Source organism: Lepus europaeus, chromosome 17 (genome assembly GCF_033115175.1).
Source record: "Lepus europaeus isolate LE1 chromosome 17, mLepTim1.pri, whole genome shotgun sequence".
Taxonomy (NCBI): domain Eukaryota; kingdom Metazoa; phylum Chordata; class Mammalia; order Lagomorpha; family Leporidae; genus Lepus; species Lepus europaeus.
This window is the reverse complement of record NC_084843.1, coordinates 17,551,576-17,577,258: the sequence shown is the minus strand read 5'-3', so window position 1 is coordinate 17,577,258 and position 25,683 is coordinate 17,551,576. Positions and strand designations below refer to the sequence as shown.

Below are 25,683 nucleotides of genomic sequence, written 5' to 3'. Positions count from 1 at the left end.
GTCTTGCACATGGGTAGCAGGGAACCAACTACTTGCGCCACCACTGCAGCCACCCAGGGTCTACACTGACAGCTAGCTAGAATTGGGAACAGAGCCTGGACTTGAACGAACCCAGGCACTCTGATATGGGCTGTGGGTATCCCAACTGGCATCTTAACCACTAGGCCAAATGCCCACCCTGCAAAACTCCTTTAGGTGTTTCAGTAGTTGGGGCATTGAAAGCCGGGTGGCTGTGTGAAGCAAGGATGCTCTGAGTGGGGTCCCAGTGTGGCCCCCAGAACAGAAGCATCAGCATCACCTGGAATTGTCAGATATGCAGATTCTTGGGCACCCACTCAGGCCTACCGACTCATGAGCCCAGTAAGCTGGGTTATACCAAGCCCTTCTGGGGACTGTGACTTTGTTCAAGTTTGAGTACCAGTAGCATGGAGCATCCTTACTCCCTGGCAGAGTGGCATCAGAAGGCGTTCAGTGGATTACTACCTAACACAACATGGCAATGGGCCAATCAAGTGGTACTCCTTCTGCCAGTTCCCACTGAACTGTGTCTTCCTTAGCCACTTCTTAGAAGCCCTTTTCTTACAGGTGCTAAGAAGGACTAGGGCTCTGTAAGCTAGATGTGACCTAAGGAGCCAGTGTACCTAAGACCTGGATGAGAATCTGATCTCAGAAGACTTCTGTGCTAAGGTGCCGCTACCGCACCAGCAGCAGTCAGGAGGAAGCGGTACCAGCCACTTGACCAAACTCAGTAAGAAGAGACCCATGCAGTGTCTCCTTGAATTTCTGCAGGCCAGGTACACAAAGCTTTCTGGGATCTAAAGTCCACTGGGGGTTAACATTCAGGGACTGACATGGCAGCCTATGGAGGGGCAAAGGCACTGCCCTGGTTGTCTGTGGCCCTGCAGCAGAGCCTGGCTTGATTCCTAACCAGCTGGGTGATTCAGGTGATTTCTTCCACCTGAAAACACCTCATGGGCCTCACCTGTAAATAGCAGGTTTGCAGAGCCTCCCAGGCCTCGTCTCTACCAGTCATTTCTGTTTAAAAGAACGCCTTGTCGTCGTCACGGTTTGGGGATCGAGCCAATCTTCAAAACGCAGAGAGGGAGGGAGGGGCACCGGCTGGGCAGTGAGGCAGGTGCCTTGCAAGGATGCAGGTGGTGTAGGCTGTGCCCATGTGTCTGCGTTCACATCACAGGCCCACCTAGGCTTGGCCCTCAGTCTACACTCTATGCTTTAGACTGATTGGCTTCTTTGGTTGTCTTGGAGATGGTCTCATTCTGGAGAGAGGCCTGGCCCCATCTGGAAGAAACCTGCTCTCCAAATGCAGACCTGTGCTTGGGCTGACTCTCAAAGTTGTAGTTGTTTTTCTCTCTCCCTAAGCACCGTGAGCACTTTTTTCCTCTTATTATCTGGACCTTCCTCTCTCTATCATGATCTCAAGGACTGTGCCAAAAAAGCAGAGGCAAAGCCCTGGCACCCCCTTAGCCTTCCCTGGAGGTACGGGCTTTATAAAAGGTTTCTCTTGTTAAATGTTTACTAAGCCAAGGCCTGCCTTTTTTTTTCTTTCTCCTTAAGCCCATTGCATAACAATCTCTTGTTTTAACCTTTTGCCAAATTCTGCACTTCTTACTGTCAGAGGTTACGATGAGTGTTTGAACAGGTAACTTCCACCTTTGAACCTCTATTGCAACAGGTTCAAAGGTTTCTGGGGAGCTTATTGGGCATTCTCCGGATGGTGCACAGTGGCTTCAGGTGTGACCCAGTCCCAGGAGCTGGGGAAAGGGCAGGGGTGGCTGAACGCATACAGCCAGCTGTGAAGGGAGCATTTCCTGGACCTAGGAAGCGAGAGCGTTTTCTCAAGGTAAGTTGCATTCCCACTACCTGCTCTGCATTGTATGTCTGTGAGGAGCTGTGGATGGGGGGAGAAGGTGGGACTTGTGTCTTTTCTCAGCCTGAGGTGGTTTTATAATGTGAAATCGCATTTGATTTGAATAGTAATCATGGCTGACATGTGTGGGAGGCAAAGAAACTATCGATTAGGAAGGGGGTAGGGACATCTGAGCTGCCTGAATGCTACCAGCCGATGGAACTGGGAGAGAATGTTAATTCCACTAAATGCATTAACACCCGTCTGACAATCCGTCAGGGTTCAAGGCAAAGCTAAGATGCGTGTCTCCTTCCTCTGCCATTCAGCAATGTGTCCGTGTGGAGGGGAGGGCCACTGGCTTGCTGCAGGTGTAGAGTGGGGAAGAGAATGGTCAGCAGGCATTTTATGAAGTGCTGGGGACTGAACAAGGGACACACTGTGGGTTACCTTGGCTCGCTGCCTCCTATAAGGTAGGTGGTGTCACTCCCGTCTTATGGATCAAGAATGTGTCTGAGCTGTTAAGCAGCATGGCCCGGACTGAGCCATTAGGAGGTGGTGTGGGTAGGATTTGAGCCCTGATGGCTCTGTCTCTCCAGCCCACTCCATTAGACAGAATTCTTGGATGTTGCCAAACCTTCCGTTCCTCCCTGAAATCTTGAGGGTGTCACTCATGTGCCCGTAGGAGTGGCAGGAATGCCACTCCGATGGGACTTTAGAGTGACCCAGACCTTTCTGAACTTGAGCATTCAGTCCTGGGGAAGACCAACAAAAAATCAGGCTCCATCCTCTCCTGGCCCTGAGCCCCTGGCTGCGGTAAATGACGCCAGCCCAGTGGTGTCAGAAGGGCTGCAGCTGGACGCCTGTTCCACCATCTCCTGCTCTCCTCTGGGGGAAGCTGATTCTCTGGGGACCTGAGCTCCCGAAACCAAGCAGAAGGCAAACATTGCTCCAAGCCAGGAAATGACTCAGGGGCACAGAACACCTTCCCTCTTCTTTCCTCTGTCCCCCAGGGGCCACCACGGGGCCCAGGGATCAGTCCCTAGGGTCTCTGTGACACAGCTCACTGTCTTTTTGTTGGGGGAGGCGGCTTTTTGGAACCTCCCTTCAGTGCCTTTAGTTTCGTGAGGGGCGGGGCTCATGCTGAGCTGCTGAGAGCCTGGAGGCTGGGAAGAGCTGCTTCACTCCCCGTGTCTGAGTCGGGGGGATGGGGAGGACCAGGGGCACTTGTCATTTCCGCTTTCAAATCTGAGGATGGCAGCTTCCTAGCGAGCGTGGTTCAAGCGAGACTGCTACAGGCCCTGGTGACACTGCAGGGGGACAGGCTGCAGAACATAGTTGTAACTTAGATCGGGAGCATGGGAAGCTGAGCTGATGTGTCACAGACTAAAGAACTCTCTTTAATGACTGGCTGTCCCGGTTGTTCTTGCCTTGCTTGTTTATTTTGTTGGTTTTGCCAGAACTGCTTCGGGGACTGAGGCACTCAGCTCTGGGGGCTACAGAGGGGAAGAATCCGACACGGCCCCGGGCTCGTCCTGGGGGTGAGATGCCTGCTGGCTGAACTTGCCTGGTCCTGAGACCAGGGTGGAGCAGCGTGGCTCTGGTGGTCTGAGGGGCCCCTGGGTCTTTTCAGCCCAGCTTTTCACCTGGCTTAGGAGGTAACCAGATGCAGGAGGATGGGTGGATTGCACTGATGCAAGCTGGCTGTTGTTTCAGTCCTCAGGGGCTGGGGTTAAAGGCTTTGAACGTGAGCCAGGGCAGCTTGGGCGGCTTCTCTCCTCCTGATCAGAACGCTTCCACTTTCAGTTGTGAAAGAAAAACCAGGAAGTGAAGTCCCCGAGCACGCTAGAAAGCCCGGCCATGGCGTGGCTCAGCACAGCTCAGAGCAGGGCAGAACAGGGGACGCTCTGAGCCGGGCCCTCTGCCTGCATGGATGCTCCGAAGCCTGTCCCTGGAGGACCTGGGGGTGAGGAGAGAGGGATAGGGACTCGTGTGCCAGGAGGAACCCGGAGGTAGGAAGCCTCATTTGTTGGAAGCACCAAGGGATTCGCCCTCCACAGGGTAAGGGACCGTCTAAGGGATGCTATCAGCTTTTAGGGGTCTTTTGAGCATATGAATGGGACCAGGGGGCCTCCTGACCCCCAGTGCAACCAAGCTACTTGGAATCTCAAGTTTGTTGGGTCCCCTCTGTGCATCAGTCTCTGCTGTCTCTAAGGGCTGCTTTTAAACTCTTGGCATCAGGGGAGGTGAGGGAGAGGAGGAAGGTGGGGCAGGGATGGGACTCAGGGAGCTGCGCACCACAGAGGCCCCTCATTGTGGGTTCATGGGCTTCCCCCAGGAGGCGGTCTCTGAATCCTTCCTGCGTGTGGTGAGAGCTCATGGTTGAGGCTGCTGAGTGGGCACAAACACTGGTGGAATGGTTTCTGAGGGAACCTGGATATAGTTTAAGGGGCAGGGTGCAGGCAGAAAGCTGAAGTGAGCTTCGGGACGTGAGCAGGGGCTGTACTGTGACTATTAACCCTTTCTGGTGGCCTGAAAGGTAGGACTGAATCTATAGCTCCAACCTATAGGTGCTTGGTGTTCTGTTACAGAGGAAGAGTCTTAAAAAATGATGTCAAAGACTGTTGGGGGAAAAAAAAAAAAGAGTACAATTGTCCCTTGGTACTCATGACAAAATTGCTCCCAGGATTCCATGAGGATACCAAAATCCATGGATTTTCAAGTTCCTTGAATAAATCTGCATAGTGTTTGCATATAACCCACATACATCTTCCTGCGTGCTTGAAATAATCTCTGGATTAATAATAAAACCCGGTACAGTGTAAACACTGTTAAATAGTTGTTACACTACGTTGTTAAGGAAATAATGGTAATAAACAAAGTCTGTACCAAGGCTTCCTAACAATTGGGCTTTCTGGTTCTGGACCTGGAGCTGGGGAGGACAGGAAAGTGGGGCTGAGGCCAGATGGGGGGTGAGGGACCAGTCTGAGCAGCACAGGAACAGCTCACTCTCACTATGCCCTGATTGATGGACTTGTCTCTTCTGTCTTCACATCTATAATGCTGCTTTAGTCAGACTTCTCCGGAGATACAGAACTTGTGCCTAGATATATGTGTGTATCTATGTACATATATAGGCTACTATACACATACTTTTATATCTCTACACAGATATATGTATATGCGTATATGTATGTATGTGTGTGTTTATATGTGTTATATATATGTGTGTATATATTTTATATATATATATACATATATATATATAAGTTCAGTATAGATGCAATTTTTTTTTCAAATACTTTCTATCCACGATTGGTCTAATCCACAAATGTGAAACCATGGGCAGGAGAGCTGACTCTGATTGTTCTTTCTGGATCCCTCTCTCCATATTCTAGCATAGAGTCACTCCAAGGTTGTCCCCTCTGATTGACAGGTATTTGAGGTGCACACAGCTTATGTCTTGGAAGAGGCATACATGACATAAAGCTTGGTAGGCATTCCTTGCATGTTAGGCACAATACAAGGAACAAAAGCCCAAACAAAACAAGGATCATAAATGCAAGTATGTAATATAGATCATAGAGTAGATGATATGCAATAAGATGCTGGATGTGAGAATTCTGGCAAAATCTAGGAGAGGCAGACCCCAGATCAAGATGTTAAAATTCAACTATTTTTTTAGAAAGCACTTTTGAGACCAGACAATGTTTCAGCCAAGCTTTTGGCTAGGTCCTGATATGAAATAATCTTTTCTCACAGTCTATTAACTTCTTGAGAGCAGTATCAACGTGCCATTTGTCCTTAAGCACTGTTCACACAGTGGAGCCACTGGTGCTGCAAGGAGACTGGAGGTCACAGGAAGAGAGAAAAAGATGACACTAGTCAAGTACCAGCACACAGTAGGTGTCTTATACTTAAGACAATCTTCTGGCCGGCGCCTTGGCTCACTAGATTAATCCTCCGCCTGTGGCAGTGGCACCCCGGGGTTCTAGTCCCAGTTGGGGCACCAGATTCTGTCCCAGTTGCTCCTCTTCCAGTCCAGCTCTCTGCTGTGGCCCGGGAAGGCAGTGGAGGATGGCCCACGTGCTTGGGCCCTGCACCCGCATGGGAGACCAGGAGGAAGCACCTGGCTCCTGGTTTCGGATTGGTGCAGCACGCTGGCTGTAGTGGTCATTTGGGGGGTGAACCAATGGAAGGAAGACCTTTCTTTCTCTCTCTCTCTCTCTCACTAACTCTGCCTGTCCAAAAAAAAAAAAAAAAGCAATCTTCTGAGGGAGTTTTCACTCTTTCATGGTTAGGAATATACACTCAGAGAGGCGCAGCCACCGACTCAAGGGAAGCGAATGGTCAAGCAGGGCGTGATGCTGCAGGCAGTTGGTGCTGGTCCTTTACACGCTCAGGTTTAGTCTTCTCACAAATTTCCTAGAAAGCATAATTTGTAAAAGTGTTTTATCTGGATGGTGACCTGGGAAGGAATTGAGTTCACTTATGTACTACATATATTTTAGGTTGATATTTTTCCAGAGCTACAAATATAGCAGATACCATGCACTGAATATTTTCTATTTTAAAAAATTTTTCTTTTAATTTTATTTGAAAGGCAGAGAAACAGAGAGAGAAAGACAGCGACAGAGATCTGCTGATTCACCCTCTGCCCCCAAATGCCCATTAATAGCAAGGGCTGAACCAGACCAAAACCAGGAGCCAGGAACTCAATCCAGTCTCCCACATAGATGGCAGGGACCCAAGTACTGGAGTCATCACCTGCTACTTCCCAGCATGCACATTAGCAGGAAGCTGGGTTAGAAGCAAAGGATCCAGGACTTGAAGCAGGCACTCCAATATGAGATGCAGGCATCCCAAGCCAAACGCCGCACCCTTAATGAACATTTTGTATGGAACAGCACTGTTTAGTCTTATGGGATCTCTCTCTCTCTCTCTCTCTCTCTCTCTCTCTCTCTCTCTCACATACACACACACACACGCACACACATCAGCAGAAAAGCTGAGAGAGAGAGAAAAATAGCATGTGAGAGAGCTCCCATCTGCCCATTCACTCCCCTAATAGCCAGAGTTGGGCTGGGGCTGAAGGGGCTGAAGCTGGGAGCCAGGCACTCAACCCAGGTCTCTCATGTAGTTGATAGGAACCCAATTACTTGGCAGTTACCATTGCCTCCCAAACACCATGTTAGCAGGAAGCCAGAGTCAGGACTTAATACTCAGGATAGAATTGGCGCTCAGATATGGGATGCGGGTACCCCAACCACTAGGCCACTCACCTGGCTTTTATCTTTTATCCTCTTTTTTTTTTTTTTTTTTTTGACAGGCAGAGTGGACAGTGAGAGAGAGAGACAGAGAGAAAGGTCTTCCTTTTCCCTTGGTTCACCCTCCAATGTCCGCTGTGGCCGGCGTGCTCTGAAGCCAGGAGCCAGGTGCTTCTCCTGGTCTCCCATGCGGGTGCAGGGCCCAAGGACTTGGGCCATCCTCCACTGCCTTCCCAGGCCATAGCAGAGAGCTGGCCTGGAAGAGGGGCAACCGGGATAGAATCCGGCGCCCCAACCGGGACTAGAACCCGGTGTGCCGGCGCCGCAAGGCAGAGGATTAGCCTATTGAGCTGCGGCACCGGCCTTATTGTTTATCTTCAAAACAATGCTATGAAGAAGGGATTTTGAGACTTAGAAATAAAGTCTGGACACAATATGACTAGATTAGATCTGGAATGTTGACTTCTGGCTCATTTATCCCCAATGGTGAATTGTGCCTCACTTTCTGATGACTCTAGTGTAGTGTATAAACCAAAGAATTAAAACCGGATGAAATTCTATGTTGGAAGTCCTCCCACCTTAAATGCATAACGTCAGAAAGTAGATTGGTATTTACCAGGGGTTGGGATGAGGGAAAAATGGGAAATCATTGCTTAACGGATACAAGGTTTCCTTTTGGGGAGATGAAAATGTTTGGAACCACTAAGGTGATAGTTGGGCAACACTATGAAAGTTCAAAATGCTGTTGAATTTTTCACTTTAAAATTGTTAATTTTATGTTACAAAAATTTTATCTTAAAAAAAGAAAAAAAAAAAAAACACCCTCCTATCTCCAGGCAGGTACATTCCCAACCAGAATTTGGCAATTTGATTAGAGGTCAAGAATGCAGTACTATACGTGCCTATTTCATATACCTGGCCAACAGGTGCAACTGATGCTCCATCAGGTGCAAGCAGAAGCAAGCAACTCTCCTGCCTGGCAGCATCCTGCAAGGCTGGTGTTGTTGCAGCAATTGTGAGCTCAACCATTGTGGTTTTCACCACATCTGCTTGGCTCTCACCACATCTGCTGTAAATGCATTATTAGATCTGTTTCTCCTCTATGTGACTGTGCATCTGATGTCAGAAATAAACTCCTCTTCCTCCAGGGATAGAGCCAGAAACTTCCTGGATTCTCAGTTCATGTTATTCAAATAAAAATACAGATTTGGGAGTTTGGAAGTTCAGACAGGTCATGTATCGCTGTTCTTCTGCCTGGAATCAACTCTCTTTGGAGGAGCTAGTGATAGGTCTTGGTCTTCAGGTGTCATTCTAACAGTTGTGAGTGGCTTGTGGGAAAAAGTGAAGCTTGGGGTGCTGGGTCAGAGACAGGCCATGCCTCCTCCAAATACAAGTGTTCTATTTATACGGAGATGAGTTGTTAAGACTCATGCGTGTAAGTGGAAGGGCAGTTATAGTACAAAGACCAAGATCATCTCTTCTCTTCTGGGGTATATCATAATAGAACATCTGATATTGGCAAGAACTTGAAAACTAAGACAAATGGAAGAAGAGAAAAGAAGTTAGTCTCTACTGAGGACTTCTCAGGTGCCCTGACGATGTACCAGAAGTTCTACCACAAAGTCCTTCTCAAGTAGGGGAGGACTTGTACTTATACCTGTTCCTGAGTACAGTTGAGGGACATAATGCTCAGGGATATTAACTAACTGTACCCAGGGCCACATATCTTCAGAATATCAGAGAAACTGCTCTAGTACCTGAAAAGTCAATGACCTTGAAAGTTTGCCCCTGGAAAGGAGACTGCTGGCAATAAAACCTGTTGCTTGTACTTTGAATCTGGTGATACTTGACCATTGGTCAAACAAGTAGTGTGACAGCTTATTCTGCACAGAACCAGGGCAGGAAGGCCTCTTTCACAACCTGTTGCATCACTCTTCTTTATCCTGGGTGATGAGAATCTAGTACTTTGTCCCACCTATCTTTTTACAGACCGTCTTATCGAATCCAGTGAACTTCTGATATTGGCTCTACTGGCCTCCCTTCTTTCATAATTCTCTTGGTCAGCAACAGGCTGTGGGGATGTTTATTGAGACAAAGTCTTCCAAGGCAGGGCTGTTGAACTGTGATTTGTTTGAAACAGTATGGTGAATCAAGGTTAACTATATAAGGAACTCATCGTTTCCTGGCACCAGCCTATGAGTGAATACTATGTACCTAATGGACACCTACTTTATGGTATCCTAATGGACTGAGTTAAGAGATCCTTAGTACTTGACTTACTAATTACTTTCCTATTAAATATTGCCCTGTTCAACTGGCCAAAGCTTGTCCAACCCCAAGGGTCTCGATGTTTAAAACCATATTGACTCCAGTGTTACCATGGTACGGGGTCTGCACCCACCCCAGACCTTGTCTCATTCAACCTTCTTGGAGTTTTTCCTTTTTTCCCTTTAGCATTTACCTCCCATGAATATCCCACTCATCCCATGTTGGTGCTTCCAGCCACACTCTTCCCTTCTACTTGGGTTCATCCAGCCCAATAAGGTGACTCATTCTCCATGAAGACAGTGGAGGGAGAGACATGGACAACCATTTAGAAAGGTTTGGTGACATTGACCCTGGAAGAAATCACAGTTTGTATCTCACTAGCCATTGGCTTCATCATCCTCAGTTGTTCTTGGAAAAGAGATTATTGGCAATAAACCCATGGGATCAAGGATCACACATCCTCTAGGATCTGGAGTTCCATCCAGCCTCCAGTCCTCATAGGTTTCTCCCTTCTCTGAACTCATTCTACATACCAAATCAATCAATCAATCAATGATTTCAGTGTGGATCTGCCTGTGTCTCAACGTGTGGGAGAGGCTGGACACAGAGATCCAAGATGTTTGTTTGCCTTATTGAAGTAAATATGTAGGGTGAGCAAAAGGAACGAGTGATGCAGCAACCAGGGGTTCCCCCTGCATCTCAGGTACTGAACTAGAAGTAAATCCAGAAGCTAGGATGGTGTCAATTGGGGGTGCTCACAATTCAGGGGACCCTGACCCCACAGAGCTGCCCACCATCAGAGGAAGCTCACTGAGACACAAAACCAAAGCAAGAGCAAGCCCCCTCTACATCCCACAGGCCTCCTGAGCTCTGGTTCCTGTGGCTTTTCCCAGTGTCATTCAATGGCACAGATACCACCAACGGCCACACATCAATGGCCCTTGGCATTTATTGATGGGCTGCTTGCTTGTGAGCCTGGCATCCTGTCCTGCATCTACACCCTCACCTTTCTCTGCAGCCATCTTACAATCAGAGCTTTTGGGACACGGCCTCACAATTGGGCTAGGAATAAAGATATGGGAGGTTAATGTCACTGGCATTTTTTTCTTAAAAATGCTCTAAACAATCTTTCCATGGCCTAAAATCTGTGATTTTTTTTTTTTTTTTTTTTTTTTTTTTTTTTTTTTTTTTTTTTTTTTTTTACAGGCAGAGTGGATAGTGAGAGAGAGAGACAGAGAGAAAGGTCTTCCTTTTTGCCACTGGTTCACCCTCCAATGGCTGCTGCGGCCAGCGCATCTCACTGATCCAAAGCCAGGAGCCAGGTGCTTCTCCTGGTCTCCCATGGGGTGCAGGGCCCAAGCACTTGGGCCATCCTCCACTGCCTTCCCGGGCCATAGCAGAGAGCTGGCCTGGAAGAGGGGCAACCGGGATAGAATCCGGCGCCCCAACCGGGACTAGAACCTGGTGTGCTGGCACTGCAAGGCGGAGGATTAGTCTGTTAAGCCACAGCGCTGGCCTAAAAATCTGTGATTTTAACAGAGCTCCTTTTGGTTATACTGCCTGCTTGCTCGGCTGGGCGTATCTTCACAGATATGGCAAGGAGGCCAATTTGCCTACTGCCTGAGGAAATCTCCTGGGAGCCAGGCCTCCAGAGGAGGAGGGTGAACCTGTGCCTGGTCACATGGCCATGCGAGGTGGTGGCCTGAGCATTCAGGCCCTGTTGACTGGCTGGGAAGCTATCTGCAGGCTCAGAGTTCAGGATCTTACGTCAACCTCTCTTCCCAACTACTTGCAGTAAATGTTGAAAGACACATTTTTGTGACTCCTTTGGCCCTGTGACTCAGCCTCTGATCTGATTTCTTATCTGCTGGAGAAATGAATGAAAAAGTTTACCTCCGGAGCTGCTGGCCTGGCCGCATTACTCAGTGTCTGCCATGCATTTTACACAGTGAGAGGACTGAGAAAAGCTGTGTGTGGAATGTGGTTGGGGAGGAGGCAGAACAGAGTTTGTAGACAGGAAGCTGAGGTACGTTCTCAGGGGTACTCAGGGTGCCAGCCAAGGTGATAGAACTCTCTAAAACAGCTGCCTGAGCTGCTGCTGGGATAATATGGACTTGCCCATTTTTTTTGCTTGGGTCTTTGTTTATTGAGATTTAAAATTTTTTAATGTGTTTTATTTATTTGAAAGGTAAAGACGCAAATATCCCATCCGTCAGTTCACTCCACAAATGCCCACAACAGCTAGGGCTGAGGCTGGCCCACGCTGAAGCCAGGAGCCAGGAATTCAGTCCAGTCTGGGTCTTCCACATGAGGGGCAGGGATCCAACTACATGGGCCATCATGTGCCACCTCCCAGGGTTCTCAGGTGTTAGGAAAAGGTTGATCAGAGGCAGTAGAATCTACAGCCAGACTGAATTTATTCGGAGAAAATAAATTCACAAAGGTGGGTGACCAACTGCTGGCAAGCACATTGATGGACACATGGCAGAAGGCCCAGATCTCAGGAGCCAAGTCTTTTTGTATGTTATGAGGGCTAGGAATGGAAGTAGGGGTGGGGATAGCAGGTGGAAGGGGATTCCTGGAACTGATTTTTCAGGTGGGGGGGGGGGGCTTTGAGAACCTGTGAAAGAATGCGGGGGCGGGGTATGAAGGCAATAGGATGTGAGACCCAATTGAGATTCAAGGGCAAGGAATGAATTGCAATGTTTATCTATCTTTTGGGCAATGGGCAAGAATGGCTGAGGCTTAGATCTTTATTCCAACAGCATGAACAGAAAGCTAGAACCTGGAACAGAGCTAGAACTCGAGGCCAGGCATAATGATGTAAGACACAGGCTTCCCAGGTGGCATTTTAACTGCTATGCCGAACACTTGGCTTTCAAGCTCCATACTATCCTGTTTTAGATTGAACTGTCAAGTATTAACTTTCCCAGTGAGGCCTGCTCTAAGCTCTAATTAAAACTCCTTGTCCTGATGTGCCCCCATCTAATTCTCCTCCTGTGTTTTGTTGTTGTTATTCCATAGCACTAAATAATCTAGTTATTACAGTCAAACCTCAACAGAATATAATGCTAGGAGGGCAGGGTTTTCACAGCTCTATCCCAACACCTGGAACAATGCCTAATACATACCTAAGCCCTGTGATATTGTTTGACTAAATGTCTGAATGTCCACAACTTTCTGGGAAATCCATTCCTGATTTATTCTCCTCCACCGGTTTTTCCTATGACAATTGTCCTTTTAGAAACACAAATGTAGACAGAACTCATCCCAGTTGGGAGCATGATATGTACATTTTCTACATGGATTTTTTTTTTCTTTTCTGAGATTGGTTCATAACAGTGCATTCAGATCCACCTTATTCTTTTTCCTGGCTGCTCCAGGTTCCATTGTGTGGAAGCACTATAATTTGCATGACCATTGTTCTATCCAGGAAGACTTTCCTGGGCTCTTGCATTTAATTATAGATAATCCAATAGTTTGAGTGGTGATGGGCATAATAGTTAATACCTGAGACTATGTACGAGGTGTATTCCTTTTTACACATCCATTAACCGCTTTAGTCCTGTTGAGATACTACTATTGCACATTTTGCAGATGAAAAACCACACAGAGACTTAGCTGCTGCCCCAGGTCAAAACAAACATGACCAAGTGGGTTTGAGCCAAAGAAAGCTGACTCAACAGCTCAAATCCCTAACGAGTGCTTTCCCTGATACTTGTGATGCACTGTGTTGAGCTGACGTCTTTTTTTACAGGTTAAATTTTCAGTGGAATCACCAGAACAAAAGTGAACATCTTTTTTTTTTCTTTTTGACAGGCAGAGTGGACAGTGAGAGAGAGACAGAGAAAGGTCTTCCTTGGCCGTTGGTTCACCCTCCAATGGCCGCCGCGGTAGATGCGCTGCGGCCGGCGCACCGCGCTGATCCGATGGCAGGAGCCAGGTGCTTCTCCTGGTCTCCCATGGGGTGCAGGGCCCAAGGACTTGGGCATTATTTTTAAAAGTTTTTATGTAATCAAGCTGACAACATTTTAATTTATTGATTTTAGATTTTATGTCTATCTTTGGCCTTTCTCATGCCAATGTTATAAAAATAATTTCATACTTGTCCTCCCAAGTATTTTTAAGAATTTCATTGGATTGTATTCAAGTTTGTTGTTGATAGATTGTGATCTAACTCCAACTTACTTTTGTTGTAGGAGTAAGACAGCAATCAGTTTTATATATTCTCTCTGGCTAGTTGTTTCAGTACATTTATTGTAAGTGGAAAACGTTTAATTTGAAATGCGGTTTCATATACAATGATAGCATCTACTAGGAGCATTTCAGAGTTATTTTTTTAAAATAGAATTTATCTATTCATGACTAGTAGAAAACTTCAATAACTCTATAGTAAACACTCAAATTTTGTGCTGTTTACATTTCTGCTGCCTACCTAATTTCTGTTATTTTTCAAAAAGGCTTTTGATTCTTATAAGTTCTGTTTTTCTGGATGAAGTTTAGAATTGGCTTTTTTTAGCTCCCAAGAAAATTCTATTATTTTTTATTATGCTTGCATTAATTGCATAGATACATTAAAGAAGATAGGACCCTTGACCATGTCATGTGTGTCTCCATTTTTCAAGCATTACCTTAGATCTAAACTTTTTAAAGGTGGATTTTATATATTTATTCTTATATACACTATTATGAATATCAACTTCCCATGACTTTCAGATGAATTATTTGTGTGAAATATCAAAAAACTACTGACTGGTCATTGGCCACCTCCCTGAATTATCTCAGTAATTACAAAAATGCAAAGTACTGGTTTCTTATTTCCTTAGAGGGCACTGAGGAACTTTTCTTTGACCTATGTGTGTGTGCTTCTTTCTTGCTTTTTTTTTTTTTTTTTTTGGTTTTTTAATTAATGCAACCACAGATTTTTTTGGCTCAGATCTCACTGAACTGAACCATTTGATCTCTGAATCATTTTAATTAGCTTGGACAGCTGCAATTGACTCTCTTGGGGGAAAAAAGCTTTTCTGTATTGGGCATTTCTCTGATTGAGTTTTGATTAACAAGACCATTGTCCCAAATCATGTTATCTTTTTTCCCTAGTAGAAGAAAACTACAGTGTGATAGAGAAAAGTAAACTGGTGTAAGGAAAGTGAAAAAGCCCTAAGTCCTGACTCTGAGGAAACTGGGTGAAGGATCTTGCAATAGAACACATACCTGGTTACATTCTCTGCCCATTAAGCAAAAGGTTACCAGGCAATGCCCAGTATCATTGTGATGCTGCTGCTTTGTAGTATCTCATTGGCTTTTTGCCATCACTTTGGAATTTGTCTAGAAATGGTGGATATCTGGCTAAGGACTGAAATGGAGGTCTCCAGGAATTTAAAGAAAACAGCAATGGAGGCTGGGTTAGAAAAACTGAATCCCAGTCTAGAAAACAGACCCCTTTGGGGACACTCTGAGTTGTCAAGGCTTGTGTGACAGTCTCTGGAAGAGAGTACTTAATCCCTAGTGAGGAAGAATGTGTTAACTAAGTGTGAGAACTTGGGGACTCTGGGCTCCCTTTGAGTGAGCTTCCTATCGCCCCAGGATGAGCCCATACATGCAAGAGAACAGAGAAACCAATTAAATCTGAATAAACATGTCACTCTCTAGAAGGAAGATTTTTTAAAAGCTTATAATTGCAATTTTCATCTCATTATTGTAGTGAAAATAATTAGTTCTCCAGGCCTAAAGGCAAAGATAATTTTCCTTATTGTCCTTATAATTCAGAACCCCAGGACAACAGAATGATTTCTTTTTCGACTAGACTTTCTGCTCACTTAATCGATGTAAGTGACTTTATTTCTATTCCCCCAATCCTAGCAGTGTAGACTGATCCCCATTTTGTCCTCAAAGTGTGTTAGAAGTGAGCCTTCTCGCCATCCAGCACTCCTAATCCATTCCTTACCAAGATACTGCTTTGGCACTGACTGTTATGTATTTCTGTTAGACCGTCACAAAACACACCAAACACCGGAGTAAGGGAAAGGGTTTATTGGGAAAAAGCCAGCAGGCTGGAGGGAAGGGGCGAAGAGGGCAAAAGAGAGAGAAGGAGACTGTAAGAGAGAGAGAGACAGAGAGGAGAGAGAGGAGAGACAAGAGGAGGAGAGGAGTCAAGAGAGCCACGTGTTCAGGAACAGGTCCTTTTAAAACTTTGCCGGAGGGCAGGCAGGGAAGCAGGAGCATCGAATCCCTTTAGGATGGGGGTGGAGCTTGACAGTGGCGGTTGGGCCATGTGGCCACCTGGCTTCCAGCAATGGCGGCGGGAGCCAGGGCATAGGATGTAAATCTGGGTATAGATAGTGCCATAGATAAAACTGTGCCAGTTTTCTAACAGTGACCCTCTCAAGATTCTGATGACCCAAGATTTGGGTATTTGACAGTGGAGTTTTGCTGCTGGGAAAATGAGTTAATTAGGAACACTTAGAACAGATGATTCAGAACTATAAAACTGGTCATTTATTCAACTATCACTTGTTGAAAGTTTATTATGTGCCAAGCCTGCTGCAGGCATGGCAGGCCCAACAATGAAACAAAACAATTAATTGTCCTAATTAAATCATCAGTTCACTGGGAGTGATGGTTGGTGGATAAGGGACCGGAACTATTTCAGGCAGTGAACAGCATCCTGGAGGAGGGAAAAGCACAATCCAAGACTGTGATTATGGAGGAGAGGGCAACACAGGATAGGGTGATTAGGGAGAGCCAACCTTTGAGTTGTAGAATTGACCTATAAGCAACACACAACCACTACAGAACCAGGAATAGTGTTTTTTTTTTTTTTTTTTTTTTTTTTTTTTGACAGGCAGAGTGGATAGTGAGAGAGAGAGAGACAGAGAGAAAGGTCTTCCTTTTCTGTTGGTTCACCCTCCAATGGCCGCCGCGGCTGGCGCGCTGCGGCTGGCGCACCGCGCTGATCTGATGGCAGGAGCCAGGTGCTTCTGGTCTCCCATGGGGTGCAGGGCCCAAGCACTTGGGCTATCCTCCACTGCACTCCCTGGCCACAGCAGAGAGCTGGCCTGGAAGAGGGGCAACCGGGACAGAATCCAGCGCCCTGACCGGGACTAGAACCCGGCGCCGCAAGGAGGAGGATTAGCCTGTTGAGCCACGGCGCCGGCCCCAAGAATAGTGTTCTTAGTAATGTGCAGAGCAAATGCTTAGGCTTTGAGAGGCTCTGAGTGGCATACATGGAGGAAAACACGATCTTTTAAAAGAGAGGAACTATCAAAAGAAAAATATCTTTATTCTATAAGGGTAGCCTAAAGGATTCATAGCAATAAGCACAGTTGACCAAGAACTTGAATGTTAGACTAGAAGGGATCCTTTAGGGACTTCATCCAAAGAAAATGAGGCCTAATGAAGAAATACTGCCTCAGATCCATAAAGGAGCAAAATCCAAAGTGGAACATGAGATGGTCTTAACTTGGACACCAAGATGGTTCAGGAAGCTTGCGAGGAGACAGGAAGGCAGAAGGTGGCCTTCAGCTAGCTTGGGAGGAAAACATGTTGGGGGCCAGGAGATGAGTGACATTGGCTATGGCCATCCATGACACAGAGCAGGAATGGGCCCTGGAGTGAGTCAAGAGAAAGGGGGAAGGACAAATGGGCCCTCTGGGGTAGGGGTAGAGACATGGGGCTATCACCACATCCAAAAGCAGAGACGTTGTCCACCTGTGGCTTGCTCAGCACCAGTGACATGAAGGGGAAAAGGAACTGCCATCATACTAACTGCAGGCAGGGGGTCCAGTGGAGTATTTGAACCAGAATGTAATTTGTCACCCAGGATACAGAACAAGAGGAGTGTTGGCTTTTCCTTTTGTTCATCTGAGCACATCTGAAGGTGTTGGCAAACTCATTACGCTGTCACGTAATGATATGACCTTAGCATCTCTCACCTTGTTTCAGAATCTTAGTTTCCCATTTAAACAACAAGAGAGTCATGTTATATGGTTTCAAATCCTCGCTAATGCTAACACTGTCAGGTTAAGAGTTTGGGGTGTGTGTATGTTTGTTGTATTCATGTGCACACATAGCCTGTGCATTCAAAAAGAGACCTCGGGGCTGACAATGTGGTATAGCAGATTAAGCTGCTGCCTACAGTGCCAGCATCCCATATGGGTACCAGTTTGAGTCCTGGCTGTTCCACTTCCAATCCAGCTCTCTGTTAATGTGTCTGGGAAAGCTGCAGAGGATAGCCTAAGTGCTTAGGCCCCTGAACCCTAGTGGGATACCCTGAAGAAGCTCCTGGCTCCTGGTTTGGCCTGGCCCAGTTATTGACATTATGGCCATTTGAGGGGTGAACCAGTAGATGGAAGACCCATCTCTCTCTCGCTCTCTCTCTCTCGCTCTCTCTCTCTGTAACTCTGCCATTCACATAAATAAAACAAATCTTTAAAAAAGAGAGAACTATCGAGATAGTGAAAAGATAGCCTACAGAATGGGAAGAAATATTGCAAGTCACATAGTTGATTAAGGATCAAGTCTCAGGAATACAACATGTAAAGAAGCTCATACAGGGGCAGGCATCTGGTCTAGTGGTGAAGATGCCTGCGTTCCACATCAGAGCGCTGAAGTTCAGTATCTACCTCTGGCTCCTGACTCCTCCTTCCCATTAATGCAAACCCTGGAAGGCAGCAAGAGATAATTCAAGCAGCTGGGTTCCTGCAATCCCTGTGGGAAAAAGGATTGAGTTCCTAGCTACCAGCATTGGCCTGCCTCAGTCCTGGCCATTGAGGACATTTGGGGAGTGAACCAGCATAAGGAAGCGTTCTCTCTCTCTCTCAAATTGATTAAGTAATTAATTTTTAAAGAAGCTTTAAAAAATAATTCTTACAAATCAACAACAGAAAACAATCCAATTTAAAAATGGGCAAAGGACTTGAGTAGAAATGTCTTCAAAGGAGAAATACAAATGGCCCTAAGCACATATAAAGATGCTCCATTTCATTAAGGGACTACAAATCAAACTCAAAATGAGATATCATTTCAAACACATTAGGATGACTATTTTAAACAAAATAGCAGTATTAGGGTGGACATGGAGAAACTGGAACAGTCTTACATTGCTGATCTGAATAAGGAATGCTGCAACAACTACAGAAAAGAGTTTGATGATTCCTCAAAAAGCTAAACATAAAATTTCCATATGACCCAGGAGTTCCTCTCCTAGGTATAAATCCTGAAAAACCAAAAAAAAATTAAACAAAAAGTTTTATACAGTATTCATAACAAAGCTATTATAATCACCTGAAATGGAAATAGTCCAAATATATCTATTAACTGATGAATGGATATATAGATTGTAGTATTATCCACACAAAAGCATAGCAGTCATCCAAAAGTATGAATGAAATACTAACACATATTACAGTATGGACGAAACTTAAAAACACTATGCAAAGTACAAGTAGAAAGATACAGGAAGACACATATTAGGATCCTATTTATATGAAATATCTAGAATAGGAATACAGAGAAACTAAAAGCAGTCTAGTACTTGCTCTAGGAGCTGAGTGAAGAAGGAGTGGAACATGACTACTTGAGGAGTATGGGATTTCCATTGGGAGAGAGGAAAATGTTTTAGAACTAACTAGTAACGGTTGCACAGCATTGTGAATATATTAAATACTGTCAGATTATATGTTTAATAAAGATAATTCTATTGAGTGAATTTTTTCTCTGTTATAAAAAGTGTGGGCTTGGTGTTTCGCCTACAGTTAAGATGCCAGCACAGTGCTCACAGCCTACTTCGGAGTTCTTAGGTGTACTCCTCCATCAGAAAACTTGGCTCAGGCTCCTGGCTCCAGCTTCCTGCTCATACAGACCCTGGTGGGCAGCAGTGCTGGCTCAAGTAATTGGGTTCCTACCGCATTGCCTGGGAGACCTGGATTGAGTTCTCAGATCCTGACTTCAGCCCTGGCCCAGGAATAGCCATTGCAGTCATCTGGGAAATGAATTGGCAGGCGGGAATGTTCTCTCTCTTCTCCCCCCCCCCCCCAACCTCTCAAATTAAAAAATAATACAAAAATGGCATGGAAGAACTTCCTCCTTGAGTTGGAGACCTGGTCAGCAGTAGGAAATAGGAGAGGGCTACTTCAGTGGACAAACCAACATACCCCTCAATATCTCCTGCAAACAGAAGTCCTTGTGAGTATAAGAAGGGTTCTTCCATTCTCATGGAACTATGGCCCTGAAATGTGTAAATCGCTCTCTTTATCATGTGAAGGTCAGTTTCACTCCATTTGTGGCAAAATGACTGAAGTCTATGTAAATGAGTAGCTAAGAAATGACAGACCCTGGTCCCTATTAAAGTGGGGGATGTGTTCTTGTTTATCCCATACCAGAGTTAAAATTGAGGTTTCACAAAAACCCAGTCTTATGAGTAGCCTAAGGGGAAATTATGTGGTAATCTGATGACCCTGGGCCCAGATGATTATGTGTTAATAGTCAGTGGGGATTGACAGCAGATGCCCCCTTGAGATCATGGATTCTCTGTCCCTTGTCTCCCATTGTGTTACCTGCCCACCTGCCGAGCTGTTGGCCCTCTCCCCTCTGCCTCCCTCCCATCCTACCATAACTGAACAGAAATTTCACCTTTAGACCCTATGTTGAAGACACTGTTTGTAAAGTCTCCTGTTAAAATACGAATCTGCCCCTGGAAGAAGAGGGCAGAGGTCCTCAGTGTCACAGTTGTTTATCACAGGCAGGAAGGAGGGTGCAGGTAAGGATCTCTCCATTCACGGATGCCAGGGCTACCACGGGAAGAAGGCCAGATGATCAGGTCCTGCCAGCCTGGCAGCAGAGTCCGAGTCTTAGGGCAGGGGTTGGTGGCGGGCATGATGGACGAGCTCAGAGCAGGCTTCTCCTCCCCACTGGCACTCCAACTCTGCGCTGCCATTGCCACAGTTCTCCCTGGGCCATGCCCCTTTCCTGGCTGGTGTAGTGTGACTGGCCCAAGCACATCTCCTGCAAGGCTGGTTCTTGTGTTGCCAGAGTGGAGTGACCGTGGCTGCTTCACCAGAGAAGTGCAGGTAAGGCTGCATTCCAACCAACCCAGCTCTCAGAACCCTGCCAAGGTCACAATGCATCCCTGTTGTTATGTAACCCAGTGTTTGCCAGGTGTTGCTTTTGTTTTCGCTTTGGCTCCTTCTCTTCCCTTAAATGCAACGAGGAAGGAGAGAAGGAGTTGGGGGACTCTCATCCCATTCTCTGGAAGTTCTGTTTTTCTCCATTAAGTGGAAAAGGACCACTCACAAGTCAGGTAATAACCAATCAAGGGGCAGAAAAATGATGAGAGCAACTCAGAGTTTCTTGTGGCCATTTCTGCCCCTGCACATAACTCTTGTAGCCTTTCTCAGACCAGAGAGTAGCGTGTCCTCCAATGGCAAAGGCTCCAGACACCAGCCAATGGCAGCCATCTCAAAGCTCTAAGGGCAGCTGTGATGTTGATCTGATACAACTTTTTACTGGGCTTGGTCTGCTCCTTTGATTTTGAGTGGGAATGCTATCTGGCCTCATCTCTGAGATATTGTTCTCTCTAGTGTTGCAGTATACTAGAAAGAATGCAAATTCTGAACTTCATTTGCTGTCACCTGTATGGTGCCAGACAAGTTCAGTCTCCTTGAGCACTGTGACTAGAATCAATAAGAAAAAAATGAGTTATAGCTTTGCACGTTTTTGTAGTGAAGTAGCCATGGGAAGTTAGTCCATGAACTTGAACAAGTCATTTTAGCCCTGGGAGCTTCCATTTTGGCCTCTGTAAAGTTCTAGTTCTTGGCATTGCTTGGATTAAATTAAATGAATTGTGCAAACATGCCAGCCCAGTGCCTGGTGGACTCTTGTTATGGCTATTGTCCTCCTGGGGGCCTGAATGTTGTGAGGCTTCAACAAAGGTATGTCCCTGGGACCAGCCTCAAAGCCACTCCCTCCTATCAATCAGAGTAGTCTGAAGATAAACTTGATGAAAACTGCAAGAAAAGTTGGGTTGGGGGAAGAGGTTGTTGCTGTAGTTCTTGAGATCTCCTGTTTAAACTCTTCAATGCTTACCGTGTGTCCACCCTTTCCGTGTGCCTTGCTAATATCTGCTCCATGGCCTCCTAGAAGAAAAGACATTGGACGTAGTACATTGTAATGCCATTGATCTCTGAACCCTCTCTTGATGCTCAAAAATAGAAAGCAATGGGCAAGGCATATCTGGTCAACAGGAAATGTCCACATCAAAATGATTGATTTCTACAATCTGTGACATCACCGCTCCAGAGGTCTACTCTGTTTGGTTGATACGAAGGAAATCCAACCGGAAGTTCCTGACTCTGGGTCTGCCTAGGCAGTAGAATTGCCCTGGCACATCCTCCACTTAGCACCAGATTCAGTTGGATCCAGCAAGCTTTCTCCTCGGGTTTGTGGGCCAAAAACATAAGGGCAGTCGCTTCTCAACATTGCCTGGGAAATGATTAACTTGCTTCCTCTGATCCTTTCCGCCTTGGACGGGGACAGTCCAGTAGCAGGGGTGGAGAACACAGTTCATTCTTTTCAACATTGCTAAGGTAAACAGTGGGAGAAACTCCGCTCCTAGAGAGGCCCAGCTCTGTCTGGAGAGTTTGAGAGAGTGTGTGTGTGTGTGTGCGTGTGTGTGTCCTTCTGTAAACAGAACTAGTGAGTAAAAAAAAAATGCAATCATTTCCTCTAATTTTTTTTCTTTTTTTTTTAAGGTCTGAATTTCCTGCTGCTAGTCACAAAGATGCTTTTCATCTTTAACTTCTTGTTTTCCCCACTTCCGACCCCGGCACTGATCTGCATCCTGACGTTTGGAGCCGCCATGTTCCTGTGGCTGATCAACAGACCCCAGCCAGTCTTGCCTCTTGTTGACCTGGACAATCAGTCAGTAGGAATTGAGGTAATTTTCCAGTCTTCATTATACCTTGTCAAGCTTGATTGAACATCAACTGCAACGCGAAAGCTGGCCTTACCCTTGAAGGGGACTGGGTGTAGCATGGGAAAATAAACCTTTTAGATTACCCATCAACAGAGAAGCTACAAATTAGAATTGCTATTACCAGCACATTTTCCTTTGTAATAAAAATAAAACCACAGCTAGCTCATACGATGCCAGAAATCTAGGTCAGAGGTTAGTAAACTACAGCCTACAGGCATAATCTACCATTTTAGGGCAATTTAGAAAATTAAGAATAGTTCAGACGAGCACTGTGGCATAACGGGTGAAGCTGCTGCCTGCCATGCTGGCATCCCATGTGAGCGCCGGTTCTAGTCCCAGCTCGTCTACTTCTAATCCAGCTCTCTGCGATGGCCTGGGGAAGCAGTGGAATATGGCCCAAGTCCTTGGGCCCCTGCACCCACATGGGAGACCCAGAAGAATCTTCTGGTTCCTGGCTTCGTATTGGCCCAGCTCTGGCTGTCGTGGCCATTTGGAAAGTGAACCACCACATAGAAGACCTCTCCCTTTCTCTCTCCCTGCCTCTGCCTTTCAAATAAATAAATAAATCTTTAACCAAAAAAAAAGAAACACACACACACACAAAACACTAAGAATAGTTTTCACATTTCTGAAGAGATAAGTGGGAAAAAAAGTTTAAAAGAAGCTGAGATAGGGAAGATCGCATGTGTTCCGAAACACCTGTTTATCACATAGTTCTTGTTTTTAGAAATTCAGAATTAGAGAGAGGGCGAGAGAGAGGGAGAGGGAAAGGGATAGCTTCCATCCACTGGTTCACTCCTCAGGCTGAAATCAGGAGCCAGGAGCTTCATCCAGGTCTCCCACATGAGTGGTAGAAGCCCAAACACTTGGGCCCATCTTCTGGTGCTTTTCCCAGACCATTAACAGAAGATGGATCAGAAGTGGAGCAGCTGGGACATGAACAGGTGACCATACAGGATGCCATTATCACAGGTGGTGGCTTTACTGGCTAAGCCATAATGCCGGCCCGGACTACTGAGTTCTTTACAGAAAACATTTGCCAAGTTAGTATCTAGATGACAGAGACAGTACTTGGGGAGTGAGAGAACTTTTGCATGGAGATTCTCCAATGTCTGAGAATAGTAAAGACGTGATTTCCAGAGCAGAATTTAGTATAGCAGTCAAGATGTTTCTTGGGACACCTCATCCCATATTGAAGTACCTGAGTTTGAGTCTTGGCTCTGCTCCTGATTCCAATTTGCTGCTAATGCACACCCCAGTACACAGCATGTCATGGCTCAAGTAGTTGGGTCACCACCAATCATGTGGGAGACCTGAACTGGATTCCAGGCTCCTGACTTTGACCCGGCCCAGTTTCTATCATTGTGGGCATTTGGGGAGTAAGCCAGCAAACGAGATCTGTCTGTCTCCCTTTCAAATGAAAAGCATAAAAAATTTTCGTAAGAAGCCACTTCCTAGAGTTCAACTGTAGCTTTGAATTAACATTCCTTCTTCTTCTAAGTGGTAGAAGTTGAACTGGGCTCATTCCTCTGGCCTTCAAAAAATTACCCTCCTCCCTGGGTCCCTGAGCAAACTGAATGTTCCGAGAATGTTCTCGTCCTCTTTCTTTCCTTCTGTCTCCATGAATATCTTTGTCTTTTTTCATCTTCAACCCTTTTCATAGAAAAAAAAAAAAAAGCATTCCTATTTCATTGCAAACATACCTTGCAGTTCCCTATACAATCATGTTCCATCTATGCAGGACTCTTATTCCAAATCACCTACACTTTCCATCCTGTCGCCCTTTCTGGCATATGGCCACATTCAGTCCCTTCGTTGGCATCTTCCTATCCTGCTGCTTTAGGCCGCCAGCGCCTCTCACTGCTTTCCCACTGGAGTTCTCTAAGAGTGGGCTGCGTGTTGAACTCTTCTGAATACCACCCCCCTGAGACCTGATCTTCTACTTCTACCATCTTTCCAAAGTGTTCCAAGTCACTCATATCCTGCCTTCTAAATGCAATGACCTTCCTTCAGCCGACTGGACAGACTTCTTTCTTGAAACTCCTCCTGTTGTCTTTCAAAATATCGTTCAGTGAGATGTCTTCGTAATTCCAAAGCCATCTTCTTGGTCACTTAGCCTTTTCCTCTCGTCCTCCTAGGGTTTCCTTGTCAGAATCTTTTGATTCTTCTATAGCAGGAGTTGGCAAACATTCAGTAAAGACCAGGCCTAGGTTTTCATGGACTGCTGCACCTACTTGGTACTGTGGTTACTTAGTGAAAGCACCATACAATACAAATATGTAGATGGATGAGCATGGCTGTTTTTTAGTGAAACTTTATTTATAAATGAAGGTGTCAGGTCATACTCAGCCCAAAGGTTGTAGTCCGCCAATCTCTGCTCTAAATCCTCAGAGTTGAAGAGATGCCTCCTTGGGGCTGGCGCCATGTTGCACTAGGTTAATCCTCCGCCTGCAGCACCAGCATCCCATATGGGTGCCAGTTCTAGTCCCGGTTGCTCCTCTTCCAGTCCAGCTCTCTGTTGTGGCCTGGGAAGGCAGTGGAGGATGGCTCAAGTGCTTGGCTTCCTGCACCCGCATGGAGACCCGGAGGAAGCTCCTGGCTCCTGGCTTCAGATCGGCGCAGTTCCAGCCACAGTGGCCATTTAGGGGGTGAACCAATGGAAGGAAGACCCTTCTCTCTGTCTCTCCCACCTGTAACTCTAACAAATAAATAAATAAAAATCTTAAAAAAAAAAAAAAGAAAAAAGATGCCTCCTCTCCTATGACTTGAACGTGAACCTAAAAGGCTGTAATACCCAAATCCAGCTTTTAGTCTGAGTTCATTGATGCTCGAGTAACTCAGATTCTCCATATCTGTTTGTTGCACATCTTTTCCCTTCACACACACTCACACACACACACCCTTTCCTGTTCTCTCAGTGAGATGTACTACTTCTTACCCAGTAGCCTGGATGTAATGATCTGAATTATGTTGGGTTCTTGCTCCTTCCTTACCCCATGTTAACAGACAGCAAGATTCTGTCTTCTTTCATCAAATAAGGAAATTTATTGTTGATACCTTGCCTTCAGGTGACATCTCAAGGACATCTTCCCTGATGTTTTAGACAGTGAGATTCATTGTGACAGCCTCATTGCATTTTCATAGTCCTTAAACTTGGCCAGTAACACACATTTTCAAGGACTTCTTTAATTGACACTTATTCCTCCCTAGACGAACTTTCATCAGCCTTGAACCATGCCTGTGGCCCCCATTGCAGCTCCGGGACCCATCCCAGAACCAGATGCTATGGTCTCAAGCTGACGTTTCTAGAC

The 25,683-nt window shown here is 45.9% G+C and overlaps 1 protein-coding gene across 4 annotated transcripts in view; it reads left to right on the top strand.

Moving 5' to 3' along the window:
- Positions 1-1,741: 1,741 nt before the first annotated feature.
- The window catches only part of ACSL5 (acyl-CoA synthetase long chain family member 5), a 48,936-nt gene continuing 24,994 nt past the window's right edge, over positions 1,742-25,683 (top strand). For 2 of the 4 annotated variants that reach the window (XM_062213880.1, XM_062213877.1), the window contains exons 1-2: positions 3,678-3,925; positions 22,149-22,333. In XM_062213880.1, coding sequence (XP_062069864.1) covers positions 22,178-22,333 — 156 coding nt within the window. In that variant the 5' untranslated portion in view covers positions 3,678-3,925; positions 22,149-22,177. Of the gene's footprint in view, positions 1,862-3,677; positions 3,926-22,148; positions 22,334-25,683 lie in introns of those variants that run through there. The other 2 variants (XM_062213878.1, XM_062213881.1) reach the window with 2 other exon arrangements.